Here is a 17,243-nt window from a genome sequence, read left to right on the forward strand (position 1 = left end):
ACCTGCTAGACTCCGACCTTTGGTTGTTGGATACATTGTTGGCGGCGCTCGAGCATTGCTTCCTTCTAGGAGGTGTTGTTATTGAAGAACCTCGTCATCCTTGTGGTGTCATGAGATGGTTGGTATGGATATGGTCATAGTTGTAGTTTGTCGATCGCGGATTTGATCGCTTCAGCGGGTTTTTTTAATCTTTTCTCATTTAGGCATAGCTTTGGTCTTATATATGACTTCGTTATTTTCCGGTCAGTTTTTGTACGAATGTGTCTGTGTGTTGGTGTTGGCCGCATACATCTTAGCTACGCAAAGCCTAGGTGTGTGCTCATTTGGGTGTATCTACTTGATACTTCATTTTGAGTAATAAAATCCATTCGTTGTCGAAAATACAACCAGGTGGGTTTTATTTGTCTTCATTGATGATCAATGGATATTATGGTAGGAGTGCACTTAGCTATTAAGGTACAATATATGGACTTATATGCATAAAAGCATGTATATATGAGCATGATAATATATAACACAAGAAAACAAAGCAGAAGTACATTCATTCATGAAGTATATAATTAAGATTATGGTATCACGGAATGCAACAGCTTCCTCGCGGGGGCGGGTGTATTATTTAAGGAGTGCACAAAGTGGCAGCAACAACAACAAAAGATAGCAGCAGTAGTAGAGTAGTAGCATTCTGGGATAATCAGTTCATAGGTCTGGGTAGTTGTGCGTAACAAGGCGAGCGAGTTGGAGACCATCAGTCATAGGAGCCACACGACAACCACTAAGCCCGTCTGTTATATTCACCTTGCTAGTTCCACTGTCAATCTCGACTTTTCCCAAATCTTCAAATGAGTAAGTCACCATGGGGTTTCCATGTCCACTTCCCGCAATAATATTGTCATATGCCTGACCAACATGATAAATTGCAGTGGTAGTTAGAAAATGCTCGGACCCATTCTAAGATTAGACAAGGTCCAGTCATGTGTTCATTCCAATATTAAGCAAGGCACTGATCTGTGTTCATTCACCATGCTCAATTCAAAGATTAAGCAAGGCCCCATTCTAATGTATGAAACTATATCATTTTAGTTCAGATTGAAACTCCAAAGCATGATAACTTCTTCTTTGAATTAAACTATAAGACAATTCAAGTACCTTTTGGAAAGTTTTTGATACGAACTTTCATTTGATTACGATATTGCTAGTCTTCACATATACTACCTCTGTTCATAAATATAAGACGTTTTGAGAGTATAGATTGAACTGCCAAAACGTCTTATATTTAAGAATGGAGGGAGTAGTTTACATTGTTAAAAATGGACTTTAAATCACCAAATTGAACAACTTCAATTCAGTTTAGTTCAGTTCAACAAACAACACTTAATAAAGCAGCCTAAATCATTTCTATGTCTTGACTCCCGTGAGTTGAAAACTTGAAATGTAGTAATTTTTCCACTTTTGCTACGGTACACCCCATGGACTCATCAATAGCCAAGATCGGCCTATACCCCTTCCTAATGAAGGTCATACGGTGGGCATTAAAGTAGTAATTAAGTCAAGTCTAGCAGTTGCCACCGCAACCCAATGGAAACAACTAATCAACTTGCGTGCCACTGAGGAGGTATTTGGCAACAGAAATGGTGACGGTAATGTTAACGTAATCAGATCACAACGTTAAAAATGGTGACGGTGGTGTAATGAGTTTTTTCCAAGTCTGTTTGGTTCACGTTCAGGGAGAGGAATCCATTACTACCCCTTTGCTGTTGCTCGGCTCTGCTATTCGCCAGCCACCCCCCACACAGGCGGCGAATCTTCAGGGGCTTGTCGCCGCCGCTGATGACGACGCAAGCTGGCGTGGGACATTTCCATGGGAAACCCGATATCCTTCCAGAATTCCTACGCAAGTTCCTCGTCGGTCTTCTTCTTCTTCCTGCTGCGAACCAAAGACCACGATATGTTCGCTGATCTTGCCTCTTTCAAGAATGTCAGCTACGGCCTTCATGGAGAGGTTCCCATAAATGGCCTGCCCTTGCTCCGGCCCAGCTGCCCAAGATCCCAAATGCCGTCGGTCATCCCCGAAGTCATGTGCCGTCGGTCGCTCAGATCTCAAACGCCGCAAGCCATCCCACAGCATGGGTGAACCAAACTACCCTTTTCAAACTTTTGAGCGCACTTTTTTTTGCGATGAAATCTTTTGAGCGCAATGCAGTACCACGGGTCTTTTTTGTATACAAATCACAATAATGGTGTATTACAATATTTAATCACTTAGGCAAATATGTGTAATATAATACCTTTGACATTGTTAATTTATATAAGCAACTAATTTATGATAAGCCTGTAAATGGCAAGGTTTAGAGAGTAAGTTAGTTCATACCTTTAACTTTTGAGTATCATCCAAGGTTTTAAAAGCCCCCCTCAAACCAGGCTTGGCGGTATCACTGCAAGTACAATGGGAAAACAATTGTTGTTACTGCATAAGTACTATAGTTAAGTCTAGAGACTAAACAGAGATTATGTTCACTAAGTGATGCCAATTTGCTTTTGTTTGTTCTCGGCAACGTCAAGCAATGTTAAACAAATTCCAAAAATGTTAAGCAAGTACCGCCCCCTCCCGTTTCTTTTTAGTCGACGTCCACATATAACAATTTGTAAAAGTCAAACTTTATAAAGTTTGATTAAACTTATATTGAAAAATATGAACATCTATGATACGTGCTAAATGTATGCAATATGAAAATTAATTTTAGGATGCATCTAAGGATATTTATTTAAAAAAAGCAAAGATCAATATGTTACTATTTTTATAAACTAAAGTTAGATAACTAAATTATTGAAACCAACACATTCGAGATCAAATTTTATGAATTTCGGTTATGAATTCCCGCTATGTGAAATTTTAATAATAGTAATATAAAATTATTGTACTCACTTTGAGCTCAGAAAATTCATATAATAATAATAATAATAATAATAATAATAATAATAATAATAATAATAATAATAATAATAATAATAAATGTAGGGACATACTCTGCCACCAGATCCTGAAACTTGATTTTGTTACCCTTGAGCCATTCTGAGAATTGATTTGGTATAAAATGTTCAAACTTTTCGGCATCCTCAAGCGCAGCTTTCTTATACCTGCCAGCCTCAAGAGCAAGGCATTGAGCTTCCTTCTGTTGAGTTGCCGGATCAAGACACTTTAGCTGCTTGATGAGATCATCACTGTGGGTCTTGACCTTATCAAGGTAGGTGAGACGGGTGTTGTAACTACGGATGAATTTGAGGGATGTTCCGATGGCCTTGGTGCAGTACTCATGGACATCCTTAGCAATATCTTGCTTGGTGGCGTCTTTGTCGGCCTCGGCCTCCATAATCATCTCCTGTGCACTGCCAAGGATATGGTACACCTTATCACGGGCCTCTTTGGCGTTTTTGAGATAGTTTTGTTGCTCTGCGTATGACTGGAACTTGAGCTCTTGAAACTTCTGCACTTCTTGTCGATGGATCAACTCCGCTAGCTTATGCAGCTGCCCTGGACTTAAATCAACTAGTTGCTGAGGCATGGTGTAATCCTGACAATATATACATCCTAGTTAGTCATATCTACTTAATTACAACATATAACATATGAAAAGTTTTTGTATACAAGGCCATCTCTAATTTCGATGTCTAAACTTGAGTATTAATTTATATGAGAAAGCTACGAACAGTAAAATCAAAAAAATAGGAAAACAAATAAAAAAATCTGAAACTTTGCAACATCAAAGATGATCAAACTTTGTAGGTTTTTGCAAGTTTTAATTTCAAAATATCATGTAGAGAAAGGTGTACAAACAAATTTTAGATTTCAGTGCTAAAAATGCTCAAAACTTGAAGCATTTAAATGTTTTCCTGTGTAGAGCTCATCAATTGTTTTTTTTGGCATGAAAACTTGCAAACACCTAAATTGTTTGATCATCTTTGATGTTGCAAAGTTTTAGATTGTGTAGGTTTTTTTCTATTTGTTGTGATTTTACTGTTTATAAAGGGTGTGCTGAAAATCCACTCTCTAATCTATATTTTATCAACAAAGTAGATTCGATCACACCCACTAGTTGAGATGAGATCTCTGTCCATCCATTTTCTGGGATGTGTGTGTGTGTGGGGGGGGGGGGGGGGGGATGGCAAAGAAAATACATCATCTGGGGTGGCGGAAAGAAAAGAAACATATACGCACGTCCATGAACAGAACAAGAACGAACACAGAAATCCATTCAATGACTCGACACAAAAATCCCACCAACGCCTCGAACTAACAAACAAACTGGACATTCCAAACAGGGGAAGGGAAGGAGGAGGCGCATCACCTCGGGCTTCAGGTTTTCCACGGCGACGACGACGTCCATGGCACAAGCAAAGGGGTTTCAACTGGGCGGGATTGCTTCTTGTGTCCGGACACAGCTCTCACACAAGTAAAGGATGGTTGGTGTTTATAAAAGAGAGGCAGAGGGGAGTGGCAAATTAGCCAAGCCCCGTGAACAACGTGGCAAAGCTCCCTCCCGAGGTACTATGAACTGAGTTAGTATGCATGCGTGAGTTAGTGGACAGAGAGTCCAGGGGTTAGTTAGTGGGATAGCTAGTAGTGTGGGTCATTGTGTGAGTTTAGGATAGCTAGTAGTGTTGCTGTGTGGTCACTTGTACTAGCTTTGGCAATCCCGTTCAGTGGCGGAGCTAGCCCATCCATGGAGCCTGGGCAAAATACAAAGGGATATGCTTAATTCAGCATTTGCCCACAAAAACTAGTGATTAATTATCAATCTCTTACTATAAGCTAATAGAAGTATTTGGGCAGAGCCCGGGCCGCTGCCCAGGGTCGCCGGGAGGTGGCTCCTCCACTGATCCGTTCAGTCGGGCCCTTGCAGCTGGACGGCGACGCTCGATGCGGGAGGGCCTCCCTGATGAGCTACCTCGGTTGTGCCGGCAGGTCGATCTGGTCTATCTAGTCGGCAGGCCACGTTTGCAGATGACCTCGCGGAGAGTTGTGCCGCTACCATGATGGGCAGACACGAGGGTGCTCCTCCCCCCTTTTCCTCGTGCTCGACAGGGAGCCCGGTAGGTGGGATGGGTGGCCTCGACGCGGTCGCGTCACCTGTCGCCACAGCGGTGGCGGTCCGAATCCGTCTGCTCCCCTTTCTTCCTCATTCCTTGGCCACGGGCGGGTTGGTGCAACTCTACCAGCGGAGCGTCTGCGGATGGCTCTGTCGGTCGAGGGCCATTGGTAGATCAAAAGCCATGGCCTTTGTGGAGGTCTCGGGGATGTCTTGTTGTAAGGCGACGGCTCTAGCGGTGGGAGGCGTGGCGTTTGTGGGTGGAGCGTGCGTCCTAAGTGCGGACGGACAACCATGGCCTCGTGGGTGGCGTGGTTGCGGGTGATTGACGGAGTTAGGGTGCGATGGTGGGGTGCGAGTGACGGAGTACACCACTTGACCAGTCCTTTTAATTTTTTTACAATGAACAAAATGTAACCGCATAAAATTGATAATTGATAATAGTGCTCCCCATTACATCCATTTAAAAGTTACAACCATCACATAACATTCACATCACGTTAAATTTCAAAGGAACGAAGCAAACAAATAATACATGCTGAACAAGCAGTCAAACCACCACATGTCACCGACCCTGATATGGACCGGAATAATGTGATCCTGATTTCAATCACTTGAGAGCGAGCTTGCTGACGATTCACGTAGGATTTGCTTCTTTGTACACAAAGGCTTGTTTTTATCTGAAAAACTGCAAACACGATATAATTAAGAACTAGCAAGTGAAAACACATGCCTTTAGATTGAATAACAGACCACCAAGTGCCTGCGTTTTAATAGATTGAATGAAAGCATGCAAACCAGACCATCAAGTGCCCTGCGTTTTAACAGATCATATAAAAACAACAACAATGCTACATTGCAGATAAATAGGACTTTGCCAAAATTACTCCAAGATAAACCACACTTAGTACACCGGTATGAACCTGAATATATAACATGACACCTATATGATGTGCCAGGGAATTCATGCATCTGGCATCAGTATAAATGTGACATGGATAGCATGCAGGAAGAAATACTAAGCATCTCGTGGCAGTGAAGTCTAAAAAATGCATGCAAAGTACTAAACAAAGTTGCAATGGATGTATAGGATATGAATGGCGATGTAGATGAGATGAGATGATATGCGGCGACTAGGGTTGAGGGTAGCTTGCATAAGGAGCTTCCGTAGCCTTCTCTCTTGATGGGCTTCATCCAAGGGATCAAGATGAGTCAAATCTTTTCTCAATCTCTCTTACGAGCCAAGAATCTCATGAGATCGAACGAGGACAAACCCAGTGAATAATCCAGTCTGGAAGCTCGACTTTCGGAGCCATCTGCGTGTCAAACGACATGCCGAACATCGTCTTTGAATCTATCTTCCTACGGTAAAACGTCCGCCAATTCTCCACACAAATTGGAATTTGAAGTTCTTAGTCCCGTTTGATTCATGTGAACGTCACCGATCCATTCGTGGTCTTTGATCTCGATTCGGAGAACTTTGAAAAAAATCACATTTTTTGACCTCTGGAATGGCTAAGTCTGGCCCCTCACTGACTCCGCATCAAACCTATACTTGGTTATTTCATCGTGCTTGGTCCTACGTTGCTCCAAATCAGCGTAGACAAAAGAAAACGAAGAAAAATGATAAAACATTGAATAAAACACTAAATGTGCAATGTTCACAATGATAAGTATAAAAACATGAAGTCATGCATAATGAACACCTATTTGGTTCAATGGGACATGCTATATGAAAAGAACATGCAACAAATTAATGAGCTCGTAAAATATAGAGCCATGGGCGACTCTTAGGAAATGCTAAAGGACCATGGGCCCCTTTGCCAAGATAAAAGATGTCGATAAGAGAGTGGAGGTCTGCGACCACATCACGATAGTTCTGTCAGAGAGGTAGGATCAAGACCAAGACGTCGACACCTCAAAGTATGTGCCTCTAGAATAATTAACCTCGGCCTCCCGGCCAAGCTACTAGCAGGCAAGACAAGAGCCCACCAAGGTCTCGCGGTGACCCTATGTGACCTCCGCCACACTCGGGGCTACTAATGGGGTCGTGTACCGGGGCTAGCTAATGCGTAGGAGCCCATCCTCATCAAATATAATGGGGCCCACTAGGCCCAAAAGAAATAACAAACCTAAGGATGCGAAAAGGACCTTCATGGCACCCAAGTTAGGAGGGCGGCAAAGTCCCAGATCGCATCTACCGCCATGTAAAGTTTAGACCTCCACTGCCTATATAAAGAGAGGTCTAGCGTCGCCCTCCTCATCTATCCAAAGATAGCCAACTCTTGGTATCAATCTCATACACCATTGTTACCCATCGCACAAGGTATCACTCCACCATGGATAACGAAAACCATCATGACGTAGTGTATTACTCTCCGGAGGACCGGACTTGGATAAACCTTTCATGTGATCTTTGATCTCGGACTTCAAACTATGCTTGGACCTCTACCGAGGGATCTAACTGCCACTGGTGTGAGTCGGGAAGAGATGAGGGATAGCAGTGAGGGAAGGGGGTGAGGGTAACTTATGACGCTGCTTCCCGAAACAACACGATGTCTCCATAACGCATCCACGTGTACAAACTCCCACACCCACATGCCTAGGGTAGCACTGCTCGGGTGTGACTCTAGAAAAACGACCGATTCACGCGTTCTTCTGGATGCATGCCCAAAGTACGTGCAAACCAAGAAACCAAACAAGCAGAAAACTGCCCGTGCGGGTCTGGCTGGCTCTTATGCAGGTAACCAAACGCGCCCTACATCGCTTTGCATGTCTTTGGCGACCTCGTTGCACCATCGAGTCCCTATATATGTACCTTGTTCCGAACGGACATGACGAACACGCTGGTCACCATGAGCTTAACCTTCATTCCCAGGAGTCTGGTGTGGATGGTTTGAGGGCTTTGTACAGGTACTACATTTGTGGCATCTAGGCATATAAAATAGATACAATGTGCAATTCTTGTTTAACAACAGTTTCTTATTACGTTTTATCTTTGGGGCTCATGGCGAGTTAAATTGTGTCCTAAAGATAGTGTTTTTGCAATGTTTTTTTTTGAAAAGCCAGCAATGAAATGTCAAAACATAGCTAAATATGCTATCTAATACATCTTAGGGCAGATAACGTGGCTAATTTTGTTGGATTATTAGGACAAGCTCAAGCACCTGCAAGAAAACGTAAGGAAGAACATGCCATTGGCAATGTTGTTGAAGAGTGCATGTGGTGTTTTAGAACAAACTAACAGTGGGTTGGCACAACTCTACCAGCGGATCGTCTGCGGGTGGCTCTGTCGATCGAGGGCCATCGGTTGATCCAAAACCATGGCCTTAGTGTAGGTCTCGGGGATGTCGTTGTAGGGCGGTGACTCTAGCTGTGGGAGGCATATCTTTTGTGGGCAGAGGGTGTGTCTCAAGTGCGGGCGGACAATCATGGCCTCGTGGGTGGCGTGTTTTAGATGACCTAACATTTTAATTTCTTACAAGATAGAAAGCACAAAGGTGCCTTGGATTCTGGTTTCGCGCCCCCCAAAATCTGCCCTTAGTAGTATGACAAAATTAGTAAATATTCCTAGTAAACCTAATTAAACATATTCACTGTATGACCACAGTATGAAAAATATCAACGAATAACATTCACAGCAGAACCACACTTGATCATGATATAGTTTACATTACAAAATTCTAACAGATTCAGAGTACAACCAAATCATATCGAATTCAGAGTACAACAGTGTGAATGGTTTTCATCTGCCTAACGAACATATACTAACATACAAGCCGGGTCCAGTGTCCCTCTATTATTGCAGTAATGCTACACATACCCATGTATCATCCACCTACCCTCCCCTTCCCTCCATCTATCTTCACCTCCTCCACACACTCGTTAGATGCCGTCTGTGACTTCCATTAAAGAAAGAAAGATGCCGACTCGGACAAATGATATGTGTGCAGACTGCAGCGAACGGGAGTGTGCAAGCTAGGATCCGATCTAGGGTGCATCTTTACGCGAAGATGGCACGGTCGATACTGTAACAACACGTTCAGCAGAGACAAAACAATGAGCATCTCTGCAGTTTTGTTTTGGAAAAGATAAAGATATCAGCATTCTATAGGCAGATGCGGACGAGGATCATCATCACTATCACGTTCACGTGTACGATTTTGTTCCTCGTGGCCCATGCTCTCTTGATTTTTCAGAACGCACATGTATATTGGCTTTCTTAGTTTTGATTTCTTCCTCTCTTTTGTCTTTTTGTATGGTTGTCTGTATGATACTATCTTCATCTCTTTTAAATTAGATCCTATAAAAGCGACATGAACTCATACCAGAGTATCGCATACGAGCAATTAAAAAAGAATTGATGGGATTCTTTGTTGATGAGGTCATATCACCAACCGGAGAATACCATCAACAAGTGATAGGGGATGTTGGTAATTAAATATTAGAGATCGTGAGAGATATATATATTGTATATATGTATGAATGTGTACTATGGGCGTGTTTGGTAGCCTGCATGGAGAGTGTATGAGCCCAAAAGTTCCCTCCCGACCCACTTTTCGCTGTTTGGTAGGGTGTATGGGCCGAGGAGAGCATGCATCAACTGATGTAGAAAGGGCCTCAGCATAGCTGAGCCCAGCACCCCCGCAGAGGCGAGCTGAGGCGAGCTATGCTAAGCCCATGCACCCTGTCGCCCCGTCGCCCCGTCGCTCCCCCCTGCGCCTCGCCCCGTCGCCCCGTCGCTCCCCCCCCCCTATGCCGAGCCCGAGCTCCGGCGGCCCCCCTCCCCCCCTGCGCCGAGCCCGAGCTCCGGCGGCCCCCCTCCCCCCTGCGCCGAGCCCGAGCTCCGACGGCCCCCCTCCCCCCCTGCGCCGAGCCCGAGTTCCAACGGCCCCCCTCCCCCCCTGCGCCGAGCCCGAGCTCCGACGGCCCCCCTCCCCCCGTTCCTTCACCTCCCTCCTCTTCCTCCCTCGCAGTGCACCTCTTCCTCCTCCCTCTTCCTACCAAGCACAGTCTCATCCAAACATGTCACAACACATGCATGACCACCAAACAACTGAACATGAATGTATTCATCATGTCTATACTTAGCATGCATCAACAGGGAACAACTATGCTAGGGTGAGAACAGCTGCCAAACACACCCTATATGTAGTAGCATCAAATATTAGTTGGCTCGACGGTATTAGCAGCTACATACCCAGGAGTTGGGTTTCGACGGTATTAGCAGCTACATATGTGCAACGGTTGCCAGCTTTCCATGGCCAAGTCGACCTTCTTGCTTGCCCTCTGTTTTTACAACTGTGGTCATCGGAGAGGTTCTCTATAGGACGACCAAACATAGATGTCGACCAGGGTTTTGATGTGGGCAACATGTTTGATGTTGAAAACATCGACATGCCTACTTTTGGTCTGTGTTGGACACATCGCAAGATAGTCTCGTGGTATAATGTTATCGACCTTCTTTGTGTAGACTATGGCAGGAAATTGAGGCGGGAAAGAAAAGGCGGGAAAAATTATAGAGGAGCAATTTTCATATCGTGGACATAAAAAATTGTGCATTACGTGGAAAAAAAATTATATGCACTTATTAGCTTTACCAACACCAATTAGTACTAATTGGTGACTGCTAGACACTTTTTTTAACAGAGTACAATCGAAGTCACTCACATACACTAATCGCTCACATACACGAACCTACACAAAATGCAAGCACCAACGTCATGTCTGGGACTTGAACTCTGGTGGGCAGGGGATATCACAGTCCACCTAACCATCCAACCACGGGTTGGTTTGCAGGTCACGGCTAGGTCGATTAGTACTAATTGATCATGGCTAGGCTGACTAATCGCCCTAGCCATTGCCGATATGTGCCCACATGCAAAGCCGACAGGCCTGTCGGCCTAGCCATAGCCGACAACGACTAATTAGTCTTGGCTAGGATGACAGGATCACATTTAAAAAAAATCAAATGACTCAATATTTTTCAAAATTAATAAAAAATGCAATATTTAAAAAAGATTAGCATCTATATTCACCTCCTCCGCACACTCGTTAGATGCCGTCTGGGACTTCCATTAAAGAAAGAAAGATGCCGACTCGGACAAATGATACGTGTACAGACTGCAGCGTACGGGAGTGAGCAGTGTCCAGTGTGCAAGCTAGGATCTGTTTGGTTTCATCCCTAGCAGCCGTTCTCGTGTTTAGTTGGGTTAGGAACCGAAATTGGATCATCCGCATGCAGGGAATATTCCCTCTAGATGCTTTATCAAGTGATTCCGCCGATTTGGAGGAATCGACTCGTTATTCGTTCATGAAAGCAAAGAGAGAAGTAAATAACCAATCAATTCTCACCGCGCTCACCCCCGCATCCGAACAAAAGTTTTCGTGGTTATTTTTTTTGTGGTTATTTTTTTGTTGTTATTTTTTTTTCATTTTCATGATTATTTTTTTCGTGGTTATTTTTTCATTTCCGTGATTATTTTTCGTAAATATTTGGCATATACTCATGATCATATATTTTTATTTGCATGTGTTGAAAATAGAAAGAAAATATTTCTGAAAATTTAAATTATAGGCTTGTCAAATGCAAAGAACTATATTTGTTCAGAGATGTAATCTCACCATTTATATCGGAGAGGTGAGTGGCATCAAATTCTTCTCATTTCATCTCTCCAACTAAACACCGGGACGGAACCAATCCATGACATTTTTTATCATCAACTGAACACAAGGATGGAACCAACCCATGACTTTGGGATGGAATCATGACATTTCATGACTTTCGGTCCTCAAACCAAACACACCTTAAGAGTGCATCTTTACGCGAATATGCCACGGTTCATACTGTAACAACACGTGTCTTGCACGTTGAACAGAGACAAAACAATGAGCATCTCTGCAATATTTTTAAAAAAAGGTAAAGATATCAGCATTCTAGGCAGATGCGGACGAGGATCGTCACGGTCCAGCGTTCCTCAAATTTTTATCAATTTAATCAGATTCATAACACAAGTTCACAGAATAGTTTTCATCTGCCTAACGAAGATATATTATCATCGAAGCCGGGTCCTGTGTCACTCTATTATTTCAACAATGCTACACGTACGGATGTATCTTTGCCTCCTCCACGCACACATAAGATGCTGCCTGTGACTTTCTCGCAAAATAAGAAAAGATGCCGTCTGTGACTAGCATAAAAAAGGGGAAAGATGCCTGCAAGCTAAGATCCGATCTAGGGGTCTTGGACTTTGATGGCAACTTTGGTCATTTCTAAGGTGGATGATGTAACAATGCGTGTTTTGCATGTTAGCGTGCACACACACAGACAAAACCATGAGCATCTCATGCAAAAAACAATTGGAAAAAAACAAAGATATCAACATTCTAGGCAGATGCGGACGTGTATCACGTTCACGTGATCGATTTTCAGCCCCGTGGCCCATGCATGTTTGGCTTTCTTGATTTTGATTTCTTCCTCTTTTTTGTCTGGTTGTGTGTAGATGATGCTATGCTTTGTTCGCCGGCTACCCAATCTCCCATTCTCTCTCTCTCTTCTTTGGAAAAACTAAAGGTATCAGCATTGTAGGACGGTCACGGGTGTGATTTTGGCCCAGGCAGATGCCCTCTTTATTTGTTTGTTTGTTTTTGAGAACGCACATGCTCCCGGTGACTCATGCCAATTATTTTTGACCGGGCCGCGAGAGGGTAGAAAAGCACGCTCGGTGTGTCCACCCTGACTCACAGCTAGCCATCTAAAATCTACTAAAAAGAAAAGCTAGGCATATAAACTAGTTTCTCTATAAAAAACCCATAGTTCATTTTATGTTAAAATTAGTACAAAATAAGCGTCTCTATACTAGTACTTCCTTCGTCTCTAAATAAATGTTTTAAATCTTATATTAAAGTTAGAACAAATTAAGACACTTATTTTAAGACGGAAGGGGTATATATGTATCAAAAACAAAGAAAGAAATGGCCGCTGGAGCTCCAGATGATAATTATTTTTATCAAAATATCGTGTGATGTTGTTTGATTCGTTTTCGTAAGTACACAAAAACAAATCAGATTCTTATGTAATTGTGGGAACATATTAATGATTTCAAATGTGAATTAACATGTGTGCCCATACATTGTGAATCTATATTTCGTCACATGGGAATATATTCAGATCGCTTCTCAATTCATTTCAACTTAACTCGTACAAATAAATAAACTACTCTAAACTACTTAGTATATTTATTCATTGGAAACACATGACGTATATCTGAAATTCTACACGTGGTTATTCTCATATTTTGGGCCTGTTTGGAACTGCTTCAATTCATCAAAATCAGCTTCACTTCATCAAATTCATTTTGAAGCAGCTTCACACAGAAGCTATAGCACTATTAAGAGAATGTTTGACTTTCATCTAGCTCCAGCTTCAAAAATAGAAAATCTGGTGGAAAGAATCTATTTGATTGGTTGAGGGAAAAAATGAATGGGTATCCACTTACTGATGGCAGTGGTGGGTAATTTCCTCCCAACTCCAGCTTCTAGAGTTTTTTGGAGCACCCTCTGAGGAGCTTCATAAAAACTTTGAAGTTTTATCCCAGATTCTAGTTTTTTTGCGGAGCGACATATCATGAAGCTACCCCGTTTGGCTTGTCTTTTCTCGAGCAGAGCTGAATTTTAAGGAGCAGAGCAGTCCCAAACAGACCCTTTATGTATGTCGGTGTACACAAAAATCCGCGAGAAAGGGCACTGCCCAAACGTGGGACGTTGGGAGTCGAATACAGCCTTTTGTTGCCTCTCGATATACACGAGCCCTCGCCGTACGTATGCGCATGTGTAGCGTGGTTGTACGTATGTGTATACGATTTAGATTGGATACCCTGGACTGCTATCATTATTAAAAAATAGACCTTTCATCCGGACCTTTAGTCTCGGTTGGGTTTGGGACCGGGACTAATATGAGCATTACTCCCGGTTCCAACGGCAAGGAGCCGACAAAGGGATGGCCGACTTTAGTCCCGGTTGGTGATACCAACCGGAACTAAAAGGATTGCGGTAGGCTGGGACCCTGCGAGCCTCTTTAATCCCAGTTGGTTTCACCAACTGAGACTAAGTATAAACCTTTAGTAGTCCTGATTAGTGATACAAACCGGGACTAAAGTCTTTTCTGTATAAAGCTCTTCTTCTTCCAACCCAAGTCCAAGCTTTACCTCCTCTCTGTTTCCTTCCCCACGCTAGAGTTCATCCTTCATTTCCCCCCAGATTTGTCAAGATGGAAGGGACCCCATCTATCCAAGTGTTCTAGACGGTTAGCAACTTCACCCATTCATCTCTCATTGTTAGTTTCGCTCATTTAATGTTCTATAAGTATAGTGATCTGTGGGTTTTACTTTGGGAGTAATTATGGGAGAGTTTAATTTGATTTATATGCAATTTGAGCTCAAATTAATTTCCTAGTTTGCATATGTGCAGGTGTGGTTTATTTAGTGTCTTCCCGTCCTCACCGCCGTCGATCACCCACGCCATCCCGTCGCCGGCATCACCTTGATGAGCCTCTTGTTCTTATCCATTTTGTAAAAAATAAATCTAATTTGTATGATTTAGATAGTTACTTGTATAATTTTCTTACTTATATGATTTTTTTGTTATATATACATATAGTGCCATGGTTTTGATATCCGTCCCCGTCGGCCCTCGTCCGGTTTATGATTCAGATGTGGTATATTATATTTTGTAACTATTTGTTTCATTTCATGTTTATGAGAATTCTTCCCATCAAGTTGATATAGATGTCTTGGAGGTCTGTGAACCGGAAATTGCAACCAACCCTCTGGTCGAGAAGTTAAATTTCGTTGGAAAAGAAAATGGTTATTTGAAAGTTAAATTGAAAAGAATTGAAGAAGAGAAGATGAAATTGAAGTTGTATGTTGTCGGTGTAGTCGATGATCAGAAGATCAAAATGGATGCGATGCGCTCGAGGACTAGAAATATAACAAAATATGTCATTATTAAAGAGGCTTGTTATCACTATGTTGTTGGATCAATTATTACCTTAGTTGTAATTTTGATCACATTTTTTGTTGCATTTAATTTCTTTAGATAGTTGTATGTTGTTTTATGAGAAGTATATATGTATGAACTTTATTTATATATATTTTTAGTAATAACATTTTGTCACTACACTACTCTACTTTGGTTTTGATGTGATGAACTTGTATTTTGTTTACTTCCATGTTGTGTAATGAATATGAGCCGACAATGGATGTATGATGACCGACGCTCTCCCGAGTTCATTAATGGCCTGCATTGTTTTATACGTGTGGGTGAGGAAAACAAGCGGAATGGTTCTTTGTGTTGTCCATGTGGTGTCTGTAAGAATGATAAGGATTACTCTACCTCAAAAATCCTTGACAGCCACCTGCTTCAGTTCGGTTTCATGTCCGACTAAAATTGTTGTACCAAGCACAGAGAAAGTGGGGTTATGATGGAAGAAAATGAAGAAGAAGATGATGGTGAAAACTATCATATGTCCCCTGAATACGGTGATACTTCAACGAGGGAAGCTGAAGATCAAGAGGCACCAGATAAGCCTGCTAATGATCTTGGTCGGACCATTATTGATGCAGAGAGAAAGTGCAGAAGTGAAAAGGAGAGGTTGAAATTTGAGAGCATGTTAGAGGATAACAAAAAAATGTTTTACCTAAATTGCGAAGATGAAAAGAAAAATCTAGGCACCACACATGAATTGCAGCAATAGAAGGCAGAGAATGGTGTATCTGACAAGGGATTGAAAAGTTGCGAAAATGATAACAAAGGTGCTTCCAAAGGATAACGAATTGCTCGCCAATATGTATGAAGCAAAGAAGGTTATCTGTCCTCTAGGATTAGAGGTGTAGAAGATACATGCATGCCCTAATGACTGCATTCTATACAATGGTGAGGAGTACGAGAATTTGAATGCATGACCGGTATGCGGTGCATTGCGCTATAAGATCAGCCGTGATGACACTGGTGATGTTGAGGGCGAGCGCCTCAGGAAGAGGGTTCCTGCCAAGGTGATGTGGTATGCTCCTATAATACCACAGTTGAAACGTTTGTTCCAAAACAAAGAGCATGCTAAGTTGGTACGATGGCAAAAACAAGACCATAAGAAAGACGCGATGTTGAGAGTACCCACTGATAGGTCACAGTGGAGAAAAATTGAAAGAGTGTTCCCAGTCTTTGCAGTTGACGCAAGGAACTTATTGTTTACTCTAAGTATAGATGGCATGGATCTTTTTGTGGAGCAGAGCCATAGTCATAGCACCTCACATGTTAATCTATATATCTATAACCTTCCTCCTGGGTTGTGCATGAAGCGAAAGTTCATTATGATGTCAGTGCTCATCCAAGGCCCTAAGTAAATACTTCAACGACATTGATGTGTACCTAAGGTTATTAGTTGAAGAAATTTTACAATTGTGGGATAAAAATGTGTAAGTATGTGGGATGAGCACAAACAGGAGGAATTTGACCGACGAGCATTGTTTTTTGTAACCATCAATGATTTGCCTGCTCTTAGTAACAATTCGGAACACACAAATAATGTATACAATGCTTGCACATACTGTTTGGCTGAGACCGATAGTATATATTTGGATAAATGTAAGAAGAATGTCTACCCGAGACATCGTCGATTTCTTCCGACCAACCATCTCTTAAGAAAGAAAGACAAGCATTTCAAACGTGAGGCTGATCACCGGAAGAAGCCTGGCCACCGTATTGGTGATGATATGTTTCATATGATCAAGATTTAGAAGTGAACTTTGGAAAGGGTCCTAGGAGACAGTCTTTTCCGAATGATGCTAACGTACATACACCCATGTGGAAGAAGAAATCTATATTAAGGAAACAAATAGCCGGTACAAAAGAAGTACAACTTGATAGAAAAAAGTACAGAGTATAATTTTTTGGTCATCTCCTTCCATCTATTATTCGCGGACAACCGGCTCTTGAAAAACACTTTCCTATGAAGGAAATGGACTTGCAACCACTTTGAAGACCATAATAACCAGTCCCTGCTAGCAACGAGATCTAGTAGGGCAGCTGGAAAACTCCACGTGCATTCATGGTAGTGCCTTCACCGATGTTAGCCCTGGAAACATATCCGTAGTTGCTATCAGT

At 42.3% G+C, this 17,243-nt stretch overlaps 1 protein-coding gene across 1 annotated transcript; it reads right to left on the reverse strand.

Moving 5' to 3' along the window:
• Positions 1–527: 527 nt before the first annotated feature.
• LOC123435512 lies at positions 528–4,616 on the reverse strand. Its single transcript, XM_045115607.1, has 4 exons — positions 4,344–4,616; positions 3,025–3,569; positions 2,369–2,432; positions 528–897 (listed from the first exon to the last, which is right to left on the reverse strand). The coding sequence occupies exons 1-4, from the start codon at positions 4,380–4,382 to the stop codon at positions 697–699; spliced, it is 849 nt and encodes a 282-aa protein (XP_044971542.1). The 5' UTR covers positions 4,383–4,616; the 3' UTR covers positions 528–696.
• Positions 4,617–17,243: the final 12,627 nt, after the last annotated feature.

Source organism: Hordeum vulgare, chromosome 1H, assembly GCF_904849725.1.
Source record: "Hordeum vulgare subsp. vulgare chromosome 1H, MorexV3_pseudomolecules_assembly, whole genome shotgun sequence".
In the NCBI taxonomy this organism is placed as follows: Eukaryota; Viridiplantae; Streptophyta; class Magnoliopsida; order Poales; family Poaceae; genus Hordeum; species Hordeum vulgare.

Coding starts and splice junctions, on each gene's coding strand:
- LOC123435512 (XM_045115607.1), bottom strand. CDS start 4,382: ATGGACGTCGTCGTCGCCGTGGAAAACCTGAAGCCCGAG. Junction 3,570..4,343: donor TGGAAAACCTGAAGCCCGAG/GTGATGCGCCTC, acceptor ATATATTGTCAG/GATTACACCATGCCTCAGCA. Junction 2,433..3,024: donor TTTCAGGATCTGGTGGCAGA/GTATGTCCCTAC, acceptor TTGTACTTGCAG/TGATACCGCCAAGCCTGGTT.